The sequence below is a fragment of the Cupressus sempervirens genome, chromosome 11, assembly GCF_028749045.1.
Source record: "Cupressus sempervirens isolate cs-2001-9-10 chromosome 11, ASM2874904v1, whole genome shotgun sequence".
Classification (NCBI taxonomy): domain Eukaryota; kingdom Viridiplantae; phylum Streptophyta; class Pinopsida; order Cupressales; family Cupressaceae; genus Cupressus; species Cupressus sempervirens.
This window is the reverse complement of record NC_143128.1, coordinates 83,375,948-83,390,946: the sequence shown is the minus strand read 5'-3', so window position 1 is coordinate 83,390,946 and position 14,999 is coordinate 83,375,948. Positions and strand designations below refer to the sequence as shown.

Below are 14,999 nucleotides of genomic sequence, written 5' to 3'. Positions count from 1 at the left end.
CTATCATCACCCCATGACAGCTGTGAATCATCACGCAATGTCTAACATGATAATCCAGACTCACTGCAACATGAGACATTCTCATACAAATCATCAAAAGCCCCCATTGAAGAACACACATTTATACTGGGGGGGTTGAATCAGTGGTAAATAATGAGTTTAAAAACTTTTATCCACACAATATCTTTAAATGCTGAAATAAACAATTATGAACACAATAGCAAACAATTTTACATTGAAACCCAATGTAGGAGAAAACTACAACAAATAAATGTTTTTTATGTAAGCCTGTTCTTGTACAATGTTTTGTAGGCTCCAACCTCTAATTTTATAAGCACTAAATCACAAGAAGTTGCAACTGCCACTATCTGAAGGCACCAACCTTGAAGCAAAGCACCTACTTCACTTCTGAATATAAATCTGAATTTCCACCTGTCTTTTTTGCTCTTACAACTGGTGATGGGTATTGTTTAGCTATAATCTCTCTGAAGTCAGCCCATAACACTTCACATTTCTTCGTGCTCTTCCTTATATATATATATATATATATATATATATATATATATATATATATTCTTTTCTTTATTGCTCTTCTTTGTTGGATATATATAACTTACCTTCCTTCCTTCCTTCTCAATCATTGACTTATCTTTTTATAACAGAATACTTCTCATTTATACTCTATCCAGTGAAGGATGTGAGTTTTCAAAATAAGTCATATCTCCTTAAAAATAAATAGCACTTTCTCTTTGATAAATCACACTTTTTGTAATGTCCCCATTTTTAGCAGGTTCTTGCAATTGGCCAGGTCAGTTCACCATCGTGACCCTCGTGAGCTGACAGTGGAATTTGAGAGTCTCAGTTGTGTGGTTATAGGCTTTCCAATAGCCCATGGTGTGTTTGGCTCCATTTGAGGGACTCACTATTTATAGTAAGTCAATTTGTTGGTTCCAATGAGCTCAGTTGAGTTAGAGGAGTTGGAGGATGCTCTCAGTTTTTATTTCGGGCTTCCGGTTTGAGCTCCAAGAATCTTGGAGGGAGTGTCTATTTATAGTAAGTCACCCTGTCAGGTTCTTTCATCATCTTTCATCATCAAGATCACTTTGGTGTTGTCATATTTCGATTCTAATGCTGCTTTAGTTGTTTTCGCAAGACAGGTGAATTATTATTATTATTCATCTAAACACGTTGAGGTTGTTATTTTTGTTGATGTTGTTGGTTGGTCACCCCAGTATCATAGCTCATTAAAAGTTTTAAATTCTGGGAACAAGAAACAGTGGCTTTATGTGTCAAGATATTAAGTTATGGTGGAAAAGGTCATTTTCGGAGCCAAAAGCAATTAATAAATTAGATTATAATGGCACTTTATTATATTTTAATGTTATGTGTGGGAAGCTTCTTAAGTGAAGTTCATTTGGGAAACTTTGTGTCATTTGGAGATTATAAATATGAGCCCATTCAATGAGTAAGGCATCCGATTGAATATTATTTTTCTCGTCTTTGTGACACTTCTAAAGTTTTGAAATTTTGTGCCCTTGCTGAAGTATAAGGTTTGGGATCTATAGCTAAAGTATTGTAGATTCAATTCTGAGTTTTCATTCTGAGGATTGCATTTGCAATTGTGCAGAGGTATACAATTGTCTTTTTCTCCTATTGTATTAACTGCTGCTAAGGAGAAGTTTATTTTTTCTTGCTGTTGGAGATTGTTTTAGAATTTGTGAAGGCATCCACTGGAATTGTTATATCAAATTGTGTGTTGGTTAATTTGGAGTTGGTTGGACACCACTTATATCTACTGTCGAGCATTATTTTCTATCTACACTTTGGGAGCAACATATTTGTAGTTGCATTTGTTTGTTGGAGAATTCTTTTGCTGCTGCTAGTCTTTATTTCAGAGGGTTTTCAAAGCATGTCTACATGTAAGTTCATGAACTGTAACTTCTAATTTTTTTGGGTATTGTTGATTTAGATAATAGGGGATATGTTATCAACTGGGTTGTTGATATTTTGTTAAAATACCCAGTATCTAAATTGGTATTAAAATCTGGAATTTTCAGTTTATATTCCCTATGTAATTTCCAAATATTTGAGTTCAATATATTATTGCAATATCTTCTATTTTGCTGCTATATTGTTGTATCAAAAATTGCAAAATATCCAAAAAAAAACAGGAATCAATTCTTCATCACAAATTGTTTGAGAGTCAGCAAGGCTCATTACGGTGGTATCAAAGCTTGATTGCAAAGTGTTTGACGAAATGTCCAACAACTGAATTATTAAAAAATTTGGTGTTTGTTGAAGTTATAACCGGTTGGGGTTATTACACTTTTTCATTTAAATTATTTACCTTTATTATAATTGCAGCTTTTTAAACAAGTGCTTCTAATGGCCTTTATTGACAGTGTGAAGAGCTTAATCATTTTAATTTTTAACGATCCCATTATGTTTTTCCACTAATAACTATTTCAACACAAAGACTCTCGATGGCGTCCCTTTGATAATTACTGATTGATAATATTGATTCTGCCAATCTTCAATTCCGGCACTTCTTTAATAATTATTGTCGAGACTATTTGATATTGTTACCATCTCATGATCTATATTCAAAATTGGATGGTATCGATATTCCTGATGCTTGTTTGATGATAATTGCTACTCAATTTTAATGTCTTTGTCATATATATATATATATATATGAGTTCTTCAAAGTCAGCTCTTCTATTGAAGAACCGGGCTTCATACTATGTGTTTTATTGATCAACCTTACATAAACCTTACGTGCACATATATCTGATTTCCTAGGTGTTGTTATTGTTAAGCCTTGAGAATAATATCGAGTCCTTAGACTGTTATGTCAGTTTCTGCTCTGTGATTGCATATGGATGTTTCTCGTATTCTTAATAGTGATAGTGTATAAGGATGTGGATAATGCACTGCTGAGTATGTTAATATATTGCTGCTGTATGTTGTCTTATGACATGGCAATCTTAAATTTTTGTAACAGCGATGTTGCATCACAAATAATTTTACGACATACTTTCACTAATTCTCCTCAAACATTGTTATTGGGGCATTTATGAGCCATATGCCCCTCTTGATTGCAATTGTAGCATTTTATTGCTCCATTCAAGCTCCCTGGTGATCTACCTCTGAAACTAGGCCTTCTTCCTCTAAAGTTCCCTCTGTTATTCTCAATCTTTGTAGTTTCTTGACTGTTCTCACCTTGAGGCCCATAGTTTGATCCTCTTCGTCTAGATTGTCCTCTTCCTCTGAAGGGTTGCCTTCCTCTACCTCTAATACTATTTTCTTGTCTCCTTTCAAATTTTTCCTCTACTTTCAAGGCCAGCTAATAACACTTAGCTACTGTATTAGGGCTTACAAATTGTAATTCTTCTTGGATACTCAACCTCTATCCATTCAAATATCTTGCTACTTTAACACACGCTAATTCTGCAGTCTTGGATCTTAGACTCAATTTCTAAAACTCCTTTGTGTATGTGCTAATGTCCATATCTCTTTGTCTGAGATTTTGCGTTCTCTGATGTAATTGGACTTCATAATCCTCAGGGATGTATGTTTCCTTTACCATGGTCACCATCTTCTTCCATGAAAAAAATCTTCTTCTTCTCTTCTTTGGCTCTTTCCTCTTGGATGAAATTCCTCCAAGTGAGCATAACTCCTTTCATCCTTGACTTGGCTATCTTGACCTTTTGTGCCTCTAAGATCTTCTCACAATCAAAGTAGTTTTTCAAAGCCTCAATCCATTCTAGGACTGAGTCTGCCTCCATCTTGCCATTGAAATTGCCAGCTCTAATGATTTACCTCCTAAAGCTTGAAGTGCTTTAATGAAAGGTTTCTCTTGTTTAGGTACCTTGTCTTCTTCATCTTCAAGGACTTCATCGTCATCTTCTTCTTCTTTCACCACCTTTTCTTCTTTCTTATCAACTATGCTCTCCACCTAGTCCAGCTTATTTTCCAACTGCTCTAATCTTTCCTTCAATGTCCTATTTTCTTCCTCTTGTTCCTCTACCTTCTTAGCAAGCTCTGTATTGGTCACCATTAGGCAATCATAAAACAACATTTCACACAAATCTTACAAAATTGCTCATTTTCCAACTTTTGTCACCACCTATTTAACTAAAGCCTTTTTGGCTTTTTGCTCTTTCCCTACAACCTAACACGCTCCAAAGCACTCAACACATGAAATTTAACCCAAACTATTGCAAGACACTGTCCTAGGTGGCTATACACTAGGTGAGCTTATAAGGCTGCAACATTAGTTATGCCACCACAAGTTAGGACATTATTAAAAACCAAATTTGTGCAAGCCAAAATTGAGTCTCTCCTATCAAAAGGTTATGAAATGTCAAGTGTTGTTCTCCTTACCCTTGTTGTCTGCTCCTGCGGCATCCTTGTTGTCTGCTTCGGCCAAAGAAGTCGGTGGTGCGGAGCTACATGTTTTATCCAAAAGAAATATTGCAATTGGGGGAAAACTGGTTTTGTTAATGTACACTACACTTGATAATAATACAGGAGAAATATCTAGACACTTCCAATCTTTATATGTGTAAAGAGAAACACCCCACGTAGGGGCATGACCCTACATGGTCTTAACTAACACATAACACTTATGATCAATGTTCAGTAGTACAGCCTGATCATAGGCAATCAGAACTTATGTAAGATAGTGTAACGACATTTGCTAGGAATGATGTGTTTCATGATCTCGATTTGTTATTACAGATTATGATTTATGTAAATCATGTTATGATAATAATTTAATTCATCAGTTTGAATGTGTGTGTGTGTGTGTGTATATATATATATATATATATATATCATCTGAATTACGATTTACAATATAAATCAATCCGACTGAAGCTACGTCGTTAACATTCTCATGATGGTAAGTATTCAGTTAGAGCAGGATACAATATTGTTCGATCTATGGAGTCACAAAAGATAAGATGTTGAGCCTTCTCTTTTTTGCTGGAATAGTGCAGTCCTACCAAAAGTGGGACTTCAAGTTACTTCAAGATTGGCATAGGATATCTCCCCCACCTCATCTCTACAGCCAGACCCATTGGGACTGTTAAGTAGACAACAAGTAGGACAAACATTAAATGGATTCCTCCGGATGTAGGGATCACTAAAATGAATTTTGATGGATCATCGAGAGACAATCCAAGTGAATCAGGCATTGGGGTGTGTCTCGGGGATCATGAGGGTGATATGGTAGCATTTAAAGCTATACCTATTCCTCCAAGCACAAATAATCAAGTTGAAGCCCATGCATTGTTGTGTGGCCTTGAGTTGGCTAAATTCCTAAAGCTTTCCAAATTGCATATTGAGGGAGACTCCATGGTCATCATTAATGCATGCATTAACAGACAATTTTTTAGTTGGTAAATCTCCTACATTATTCACCATGCTCGGGCTTAGTTGGATTCCTTTTTAGAATATTCCATTACACAAACACTCAAAGAGGGAATAACTCTACAAACCTTCTAGCTAATATGGGATGTCATAAAATTGATATTGATTATATTCGAGATAATGGCAGTTGAATTCCCGTTGTTAGCCAAAGTTGTTGAGGATGATAAAGTTTATAGAGGAAACTATATGTGATGTAGCCTTGAAAATCTAAACCTATCGAAGTAGCCTCTATGAATCGATGTGGATCCAGGTATAGAAACAAAGTTTTTTAGTCTTTGAATCAAGTCATTTGGACTTCCCTGGAGTTATACCGATAGATTTTTCAGTATTGGCAAAGGTTATTCTGATAGCATGCAAGTGAACCAAAGTGAAAATACAATCGGGATAATGCACTTTGATAAGTTGCATGAGAGCAAGAATGCAAAAGCATCAGGAACAAATATACTGACAATAGAATAAGCAAGTGAAAGTGAACATAGGGAAAACGTATCCCGATAGACTCATCAGAGCGGCATGGCACTATCAAAGAAAGAAATATAGTCATACGTACCCCTGACAAATCAATCGAGGTAGCCTTCTAATGGATATTCCAAATGTAAAGGTAAGCTTATCAGAGGAGGTCTACCTGATAATCGTCATCAGACTAGTTAATGAAGTCAACCAAACAATATAAATACTTCCTCGATAAGCTCATTGGGATAACCTATAGCGACAAGATAGTGTGAGTGCTAATTATGGGCCTCTAAATCCACACACACTTCAACATGATCTTTACATGTCAGAAACATCCCGAAATGAACATGGGATTGTCCATTTGATATGCCTACACAAGGCAATTTGTTGCCTTCTAACCAAATGGGGTTTTGCTATTCACTCTCAGGATTGAGAGATCACCAACCAGACCAAACAAGTACAAAGGATTTGGAAGAATGCAAATGCAATCTAATCTATGTTTTTGATGTTTTTTGAATGCAAAGATATTAGATTAATCTAAATGAAATTGAAATTAATCTAAGAACAATGGAAAGTAATAACTAGATGAATGTATTTTAGTCTAAATGATGAGCATATGAAAGCAAGAGCAATTCGAATGCAAGACACTTGAGTAATCAAATTAGCATCAATTCAATACTTTTCATGTGCATCCCTCAAAAATGAGAGATTGAAGGCTTCTTTTATAGAATCTTGGATCCAATCAACGGTCAAGATCGAACCGCATGGACGGTCCTAATTGAAGGTGAGATTGAGTCCTCCATTTTTTATGGAGTTGAATGAGATGAAATGGTAGATAGCATTGATCCATTCAAATATGTGCTCATAATTATTTTTCTAATTAATTAAATAATTAGTTTCAACAATTATGGGGACATATCTGAATTAATCAATATTATTAATTTCTTTTTCATGTGAGATGAAATAGGAAAGAATATTGATCCATTCAAACATGTCATCATAATAGAATATCCTAATTAAATAAATAATTAGTTTCAACTCTTATGATATATATTTAATTAAATCAATGTATTTTAATTCCTTCTTTACGTGTATTAGCTAAAGAGGGTGGATTTAATTTAATTAAAGTACTTAGGACTTATAATTAAATTAATTCAATTAGGAGATTACTTTAGCTAATTTCAATCAATATTTAGGAATTAAATAAAGCATGTGGTTAATACAGATTAATGATTTTCTACATTTGACACTTAGGTCAAGTAGAGATAATCAAAATAAAAAATGCCTAGTAAGATTGATGCACCGAAATTGGTTCAGAATACCAATGTGCTAATTTAGGGGTATTACAGATAGCATATGAATGATGAAACTAAATCGGGATATCTCTCAATGATAGACATATCAGAGTAGCTCTACATTGCAAGGAGACAAATTCAAACCTACTCCAACACCGATAAAATTATTGGGATAAGTTATGTCAATAAATGAAGAAAGGAACAGTGGGATGTAATGCCAATGAAAAATACTGAATCTACTACAACTAAAGACCAGCTAAAGGTGCAAATAAACCAAGTTTGCGGACTACATGGTACTAAATCTGAGTTGGATTAACTATTAAAATAATGAAATTCATTTTTGTGATATTTCTCATCTAGCCTTAATTTTTATTGAGAATAAGAATCAGCATTCAGCTTCAAACAATTTGGCCCTTTGAAGAAATAGCGACAGACTTCAAAGGGCAAATATAAGTGTGTTCAGAGAATAACAATAGTAAAACAAGAAATGCTAAAAATCACATTTTAACTAAGGCAGAGAACCAGAAAAGGAACTATTCAAACTACATGAGAAAATTACATGATTATGAATTTGGAGGTGATCTGAATGAACTAGGGAAAATTCAAGAGTCTATTATAAGAGAGTAAGAAAGCTTCAATGACCAAAATCAAGAGATTGAAGAAATAAATAAATACAACATAGAACTTGAACCATACTTTCATTAAAGAAGTTAGGAAATTAGAACAGTGATAAGAGACATTAAGAGACATCATCAAACAACATGAAGCTTACAAAAGCAGTTTGACAAACAAAGAGGAGGAGTTGTCCAAATTCGATGTAAGCATTCAATGACACATTGAAAATATCCACTAATCAAAGGGAAACACACTACACTGCTAAACACACTAGCAATATTGAAGACAAAACTTCAAAATGTGACAGGAAAAGACATGATCATAAGATGTCGAGACTTGACCAAAGCCTGGACGTCTTGGATAGAATGGAATGTTCTAAAAGAAAAACTCATGTTATCCTGTTTAAATCAGATAATGTTTATAGATGGCTGGGGTCCTGGCGCGATTGGTGAGAACTTCCTGTTATGAAGCATGAGGTCCAGTCTCCCCCAGCCCATGCCGTACTGGAGGACATGTTGCACCAGCATTACCAGTCACATTAAAAAGTTTACCCGGCGCACCGCAGTTTATAGGGTGTGCTATACACGATTCCTGTAGTCTTAAAAAATAAAAAATAAGAGTTATGTTTATAGAGAACTGCAAAGTTTATTAACTTAGCATTTGCAGATTATTTTTTGTGAAAATAACAGTTAACTGGAAATTATCCTGTTTTTCATTTAATTTGTGGAAACAATACTTGTATTGTCTCTATGAAGAAACGATAATTGTACAGGTATAAAAGAGTAATATTCAAGCTAATCAAAAGTTATGCTTCAAGAAAAAAAATGTAACAATTGTATGCATTAGTGTCTTACTGAGTGACAGACCATGTGTATTATACCATTGTTGAACTGTGTAGTTCAAAAATTTCTTTTACAATTGCAGTCTCTGCATCCGCAAAGAATCGCCCCTTTTTGAATTAACGTTTATTTATTCATAGCTATATGCTGAAAGATCATGGAAATTTGAGTGTTTGATTCAGTAAATAATGTGTATTTAGATTTTTGTCACAAGTGCCACATTCAGTAATAGCTAATTGTAGATCCCAAAAAAAAAGTTTGACCAAAGACTGTAGACATTACAAGCATCGCAAAAAGACTAACATATCCTTCTGGAAAAAACAAATCAAATTTCAATGGACACAAAATCAACTACTTCAAAAGTAACAGACACACCAGTTGTTGATACTAACCCAAAAATCCTGCTAGAGTGCAAATTCATTCTGCAATCAACAGCACGAGCGTCGCCATTCCATCTCTTTTGTTCATTACAGGTACATTTGTCCACTAATCTAGAAAGACTAATCTGATTAACATACAAAACTTGCATTAAAATTTATTTTTTTTCAGTCAACCAAACTGCCCAGTAAAGGAGGCTTAAGAATAAAAAATCAACCTGATTGGCTCCCCCACTACACAACATGTCCAATGCATGAGCATCTTCTACCTCTCGTGTATGGAGGGTCTCTGCATTTTCTTGATTTGATGGCTGTTGGTTATAATCCCCTGCAACATCATTTGTTACTTCCTTTATCAGTTTCGCCTTCAAATCTGTTAATGTATGCTGACATGACGCTAATGAACATATTTTTGTTTCATGTGGATGTCCGTCTATCTCTTTTTTATAGATAGACAACTGATCATCAGACTCTGAACTATATTCTGATTGATCTAGCAATCTGTTTGTTTTCATGTCTTGTGGATGTAGGTCTAGCTTTCTTGTACAGATAAACAGTTGATCATCAGACTCTGAACTATGTCCTGATCGATCTATTGATCCATCTCTGTGATCTTCAGAACTTTGAAGAGTCCTCTGATGTAAACATCTGCTACCTGCCTTTTGCTTTCTCTGCTCTCCATTCATGTAAGTATCATGCCCACCTTGTCTTAATCCCTTTATATTCCCATCACCTACCTGTGCTTCATCTTTCTCATTAGGTTCTTGAACGAACAAACTTGCATCTTCTTTCCCTTCATTCAAGTTCCCCTGAAACTTTTCTTTTGCCCAAGCTATGGCCTCTTTTATGGCTATATCTGAATTGTCATCTACATGATTATCATTTTTATTATGAGCCACAAAAGAAAATCTTCTGTCACAAACACTGTTGACTCCATATGATCCAGGGATATCATAAACTTCTCCATCATCTAGTGAGTTCCTTCCTGGAGTTTCTAAATTGATCTCAACTGGTTCTTCTTGGGCCCAATAACTAGCCTCTATTACTGGGGAACCATGTGATGCGCACATAGAAGAATAAGTAGATGTATTTTTTTTCAAACCTAATTGAGCATATTTTACTTCTGGCAGCCAATCTCTCCAACTTTTCACATTTTCCGGCACAGAAAGGCACTCTGAAGGAGAGGAGTCAAATGCTTTTTGGGTCATATGGTGAACAGTGGCTACTGGCAAGGGTACCTCTTTTATAGGCTTCGTGGCTAGACCAACATCTGCAGTGCATCCAATTTCATACACACATTGCACCGAGTTCTTACTTGAATCATGTAGGAGAACAGGGTATTTCTCAAATACATATGTCCTTGCTAGCTTTCCTAGTGTTGGTCCAGTGTTATACTCACTGGTAAATTCTTCTGTTTTTTGCATGTGTGGGAAAGTCGTCCGTTTAGGGAAACCACCAAAAACATCATCCGCATTCAGCCTTCCCGTCTTATTGCTTAATGTTCTTGGCCTACTGAGATGGACAGAGGGAACACTAGCTGAATCTGAAAAGAATTGAGATGGGGAACAGGAAGAACTTGAACAAACAGAAACATTATCAGACCCTTGAGATCGATATCCTGTATGTCGTGTACTAGAGGGGCCAAAGATGAAAGGCCTATCTCGCTTTGAGAGAGCAATTGGCCTGTACAAACCATAACAATTGTTCAAAACATTTTGTTTCCTCATTGCAAGCCATAAAATTTTTAATTGCTCAATACAGACATAAAAGATAACCAAACATGGGAGTTTAATAAATTTTGTCTGAATGTCATCTGCGTGACATTAACTTATTTACAACGGATAGTTCTTTTGAACAAGTTATAATGAAGCTGACATCACCGACTCTGGTATATTTAAACCTTATCCGTTAAATCGTATACAGAATTTATTTGACATGAAGAAATCTATTAATCCACATTTTCCCTAACATACTATTAGGTCAGATAACACTCTTAAGATGCCTACCATTATAATAAAAACTTTGCAGCTGAAAAAATCTTACAAAAAAAATAAAGAGTTTAAAAATGCCATTGTCCATGAATGATCAAAGTAAATTTACAAGACTCAAAAAATAAAGCAAGTTACAGCATCTGATGAAGGCTGCCGAGAGGAACTCCATCAACTAAAAATAAAATAGCAAAAATATGATGTAACCCTGCAATTCTGTCGTAAAATTAATGTGTTTTTCCAAAACCATATAAAATTAGATCTAGGAGTGAAGATGTTAAGCAAAACACCTGAGCTTGGAAGCCAATGCAGACAAAGAAAGGTCCCCTAACGTCGTAGACGATCCATAACGATGTGGGCTTGGGTTTTCAGAGCTGGGCTGTGATGAGGAAGACTTCGATCTGGACCTTGAAGGCTTTGAAGAAAAACTTTTAGATGGTGTTTCTTCATAGACATATTTACGATGCGCCTCACCACCTCTGAAAATATCAGCATAGAATTCATCACTAGAAGATTTACGGATTGGAACTCTACTACCCAGCTCATCTCTGCTTGAAGGGAATTCAAAGACGGGCAACTCGGAACCCCCAAAGACTGGAAGCTCAAATACTGGCAAAGAAGAATTTTCATACACGGGAAGCTCGAACACGGGTAAACTGCTGGAATTTCTTCTGTTCGAATTGAATTCTTTTCCAAGTGTTTTGTATATTCCGTCATACGATCTTCTTGGAAATGGAGGCTCTTCTGGCATTTTTCGAGAAGAAAAGAGCCTAGGAGGGCCCCCAAAGACATCATTGTATTCCACAGGGTTATGTGGGTCTCTAACTTCCACGGAGCTGAATCTTTTATTTTGAAAACAGATGCCGTCAAGGATCTTGGTTGTCATTCTAGCATTATGGATATCGGATTTAAGTCTTGTGGGTGCAGAGTATTTGCTATAAAGATTTGAGGCATTCTTTCTGCGAACAATTCTACCAGAATCTTCCATTTGGGTTTATGAATTCATCAAGTCCTATGTAATTGGCTATAAACTGGACAAGAATCAGAGTTGAATTCAGGTGGGTAATTCCAGTTGTAATATTTAAGATCCTAAAATGTAGTTGAGGCTAGTTGTGTTGAGGATATGAATTTTTCTCCTCAATCAGCAACACTCAGAAGTTCGTGGAGGCATATTTAGTGCACTGAAAATGAGGTAGAATGCAGAGATGAACGCAGGAATAAAATGGATACCAAGCAGGAATGGGTATGATATGATAAATATGTAAAATAAGTAGTTCGAACAGAGGTTTATAATATTTTTTTTATGATATCATATAGGTGTAGATAGATTGTGACAGGATCGAACCTTAGGCACTGTTAATTCATTGGACAAATGTCCAAAAAAATTAGTGGAAAAATCAAGTCAATACTACCTAGGCATGGTACGGAGGCCTACTTTGCAAGCATATCATGCACTGTAAGGACAGGGAGGCCTGTTGATTTAAAAATTGCAAGTGTAATCATAAACTATTAATCTTAGAATTATACACTGTCAGTTTAAAATTGTATTCTTTGCAAAAGGTAATCGTGTTTAACTACTTATCATTTCTTTTTGGCGGTCTATGTAATTGCGTCTGTTTTTCTTCAATTTGGATTTTAAGTCAAGTGTCTCAACAAATCTTAAGTCTTTATGGCAAAACCACAAGATTTGGTAGGGACTTTAAGTGGGCAAGCTCATTGAGCTAAGCAATGATGTAAAGGAGGAGATTGTAGAAAATGAAGAATAATTTGTGAAGCACATTTTGATCATCAAGTTCCAAGTGGCTTTTCCTTGAGCTTCATCATTGGATTATCTATAGTTGGGTAGTCTATCACGGAAATAAACTTGAAATTTATGCATATGCCTATAGTGTCTTAATTGTGGAACTTGTAATTGGTAGTCTATCATAGAAGATAATATTGAAATTTACACCTATGCCTATAGTTTCTTAATTGTAGGGATCCCATAGTATTAAGCTCAAAATACTATTCGTCTTATGTTAAAGTCCTAGCAATCTTCATTAAATCTTTCCATTGGATCTTTTATTGTTGTATGTGCTTGGGTTCAACTCTCCCACTTAGCTTTTGGGTTGAGTTATGCTTCAAAGCTCTATTGGTGATTTGTTTGGTTGCTTTTTGATGTACAATTTAGATGTACTTTTTGGTGTCCTGTTATTTAACGTTAGATATTGTACACAATTAAAAAGTACTTTTTGGTGACTTGTTGGCCTCCTCCAACGATATCTAAGTGTAATGTGTTTACTATTTTATCAACATGACATAGCTAGTAATTTTATTTTATTCTATAAATCTAACAAATAATTATTCAACGAACACATAAAGATAATATTACACGAAATGAAAACATTGTTTCTTATAAACCAAAGTGTGATTTAATTGAGAAATTATTTTAATTTATTCATGTACAATTTTTAAGAAATTAATTAAGATTGTCATTTGGAGAAACTAGTTTTTTGTTATTAATGAATTCATCATAAGGAATTTGTACTCCGTAAGAAATAATGGGGAATAATTTTGTGTGTGTGTGTGTGTGTGTGTGTGTCACTCTAAAATAACATATACTTGTAATTAGATTATTTTGAAAGATGTGACAAGATTGGAGACAAATAGGCTTATGACAATGGTACAAATAGAACTATGTAAAGATGTTTAATCATATATATACATACACAATTATAATCATTATCTTTATGTCAACATTTAGAATGTGTGGTAGTTGAATTATATAGAATTCTATACAAATGTTTAAACTTATCTTTTCTTTTGACTAAATTTTGGGTGTCCTATTATTTGGCAGAATAAGTACTTGTCAAATAGACTTAAGACTCATGCTCCTATATCCAATATGACTTTCTTCTGTAAATTTTTTAAAACAAATATCTATTTAATTAATGATAAGCATTTGAGTCCAAATAGTAATAAATACTCATGGATGCTCTTAAATCAAAACTTGCCAAAGACATTTGACAAGAACCATTCAATGGCAAAAAGCTTGATAGAACTCACATGTATTAAACATGTCAAGGATCTTTTCTTTGTGGTTAATCTATCCATTATTTTGAAAGATGCGATGAGATTGGAGACAAATAGGCTTATAACAGTGGTACAAATAGACCTATTTTATATCAATTATATATATGCATGTACAATTATAATCATTATCTTTATGACAACATTTAGAATGTATGGTAGTGGAATTATATAGAATTCTATACGAATGTTTAAACTTATCTTTTCTATGGGCGTACTTTTTGGTTTACTATTATTTTATGGAATAAGCACTTGTCAAACATACTTAAGACTTCTACTTCTATATCCAATATGACTATAAATAAATAAAAACCTTCCATAAAAGACTCAAATAAATATCTAAATTTTTAATAAATAGTAAACATTCCATTCCAAATAGTAATAAATACTCGTGTATATTCTTCAATCAAAACTTGCCAAAGACATTTGGCAAGAACCATGCAATGGTAAAAAGCTTGATAGATCTCACATGTATTAAAACTACCAAGGATCTTATTTGCTTTGTGGTTAATCTATCCATTATTTTGAAAGATGTGATGAGATTGGAGACAAACAAGCTTATGACAATGGTACAAATAGAACTATGTACAGATGTTTAGACCTATTTTATATCAATCATATATATACATACACAATAATAATCATTATCTTTATGACAACATTTAGAATGTGTGGTAGTGGAATTACATAGAATTCTATACAAATGTTTAAACTTATATTTTTTATAGACATACTTTTTGATGATGGGTATTTGTCAAACATACTTAAGACTCGTGCTCCTATATCCAATATGACTTTATAAATTAAAAAATCTTCCATTAAAAAAATCAAATAAATATCTTTTTTTTAAATGGAAAACATTCCATTCCAAACAATAACAAGTGTCACATAGTGGCAAGTAGTTGTCATATTCTAATTATAATATTT

General features: G+C 34.3%; 1 protein-coding gene across 2 annotated transcripts in view; it reads right to left on the bottom strand.

The window, feature by feature from the left end:
- The window catches only part of LOC149528333 (uncharacterized), an 89,571-nt gene extending 77,071 nt beyond the window's left edge, over positions 1–12,500 (bottom strand). Inside the window, exons 1-3 of one of the 2 annotated variants that reach the window (XM_089809743.1) lie at positions 11,294–12,500; positions 9,234–10,698; positions 9,031–9,143 (exon numbers count right to left, since the gene is read on the bottom strand). In XM_089809743.1, coding sequence (XP_089665869.1) covers positions 9,031–9,143; positions 9,234–10,698; positions 11,294–11,991 — 2,276 coding nt within the window. In that variant the 5' untranslated portion in view covers positions 11,992–12,500. Of the gene's footprint in view, positions 1–9,013; positions 9,144–9,233; positions 10,699–11,293 lie in introns of both variants that reach the window. The other variant, XM_089809742.1, reaches the window with a different exon arrangement.
- Between the last annotated feature and the right edge of the window lie 2,499 nt (positions 12,501–14,999).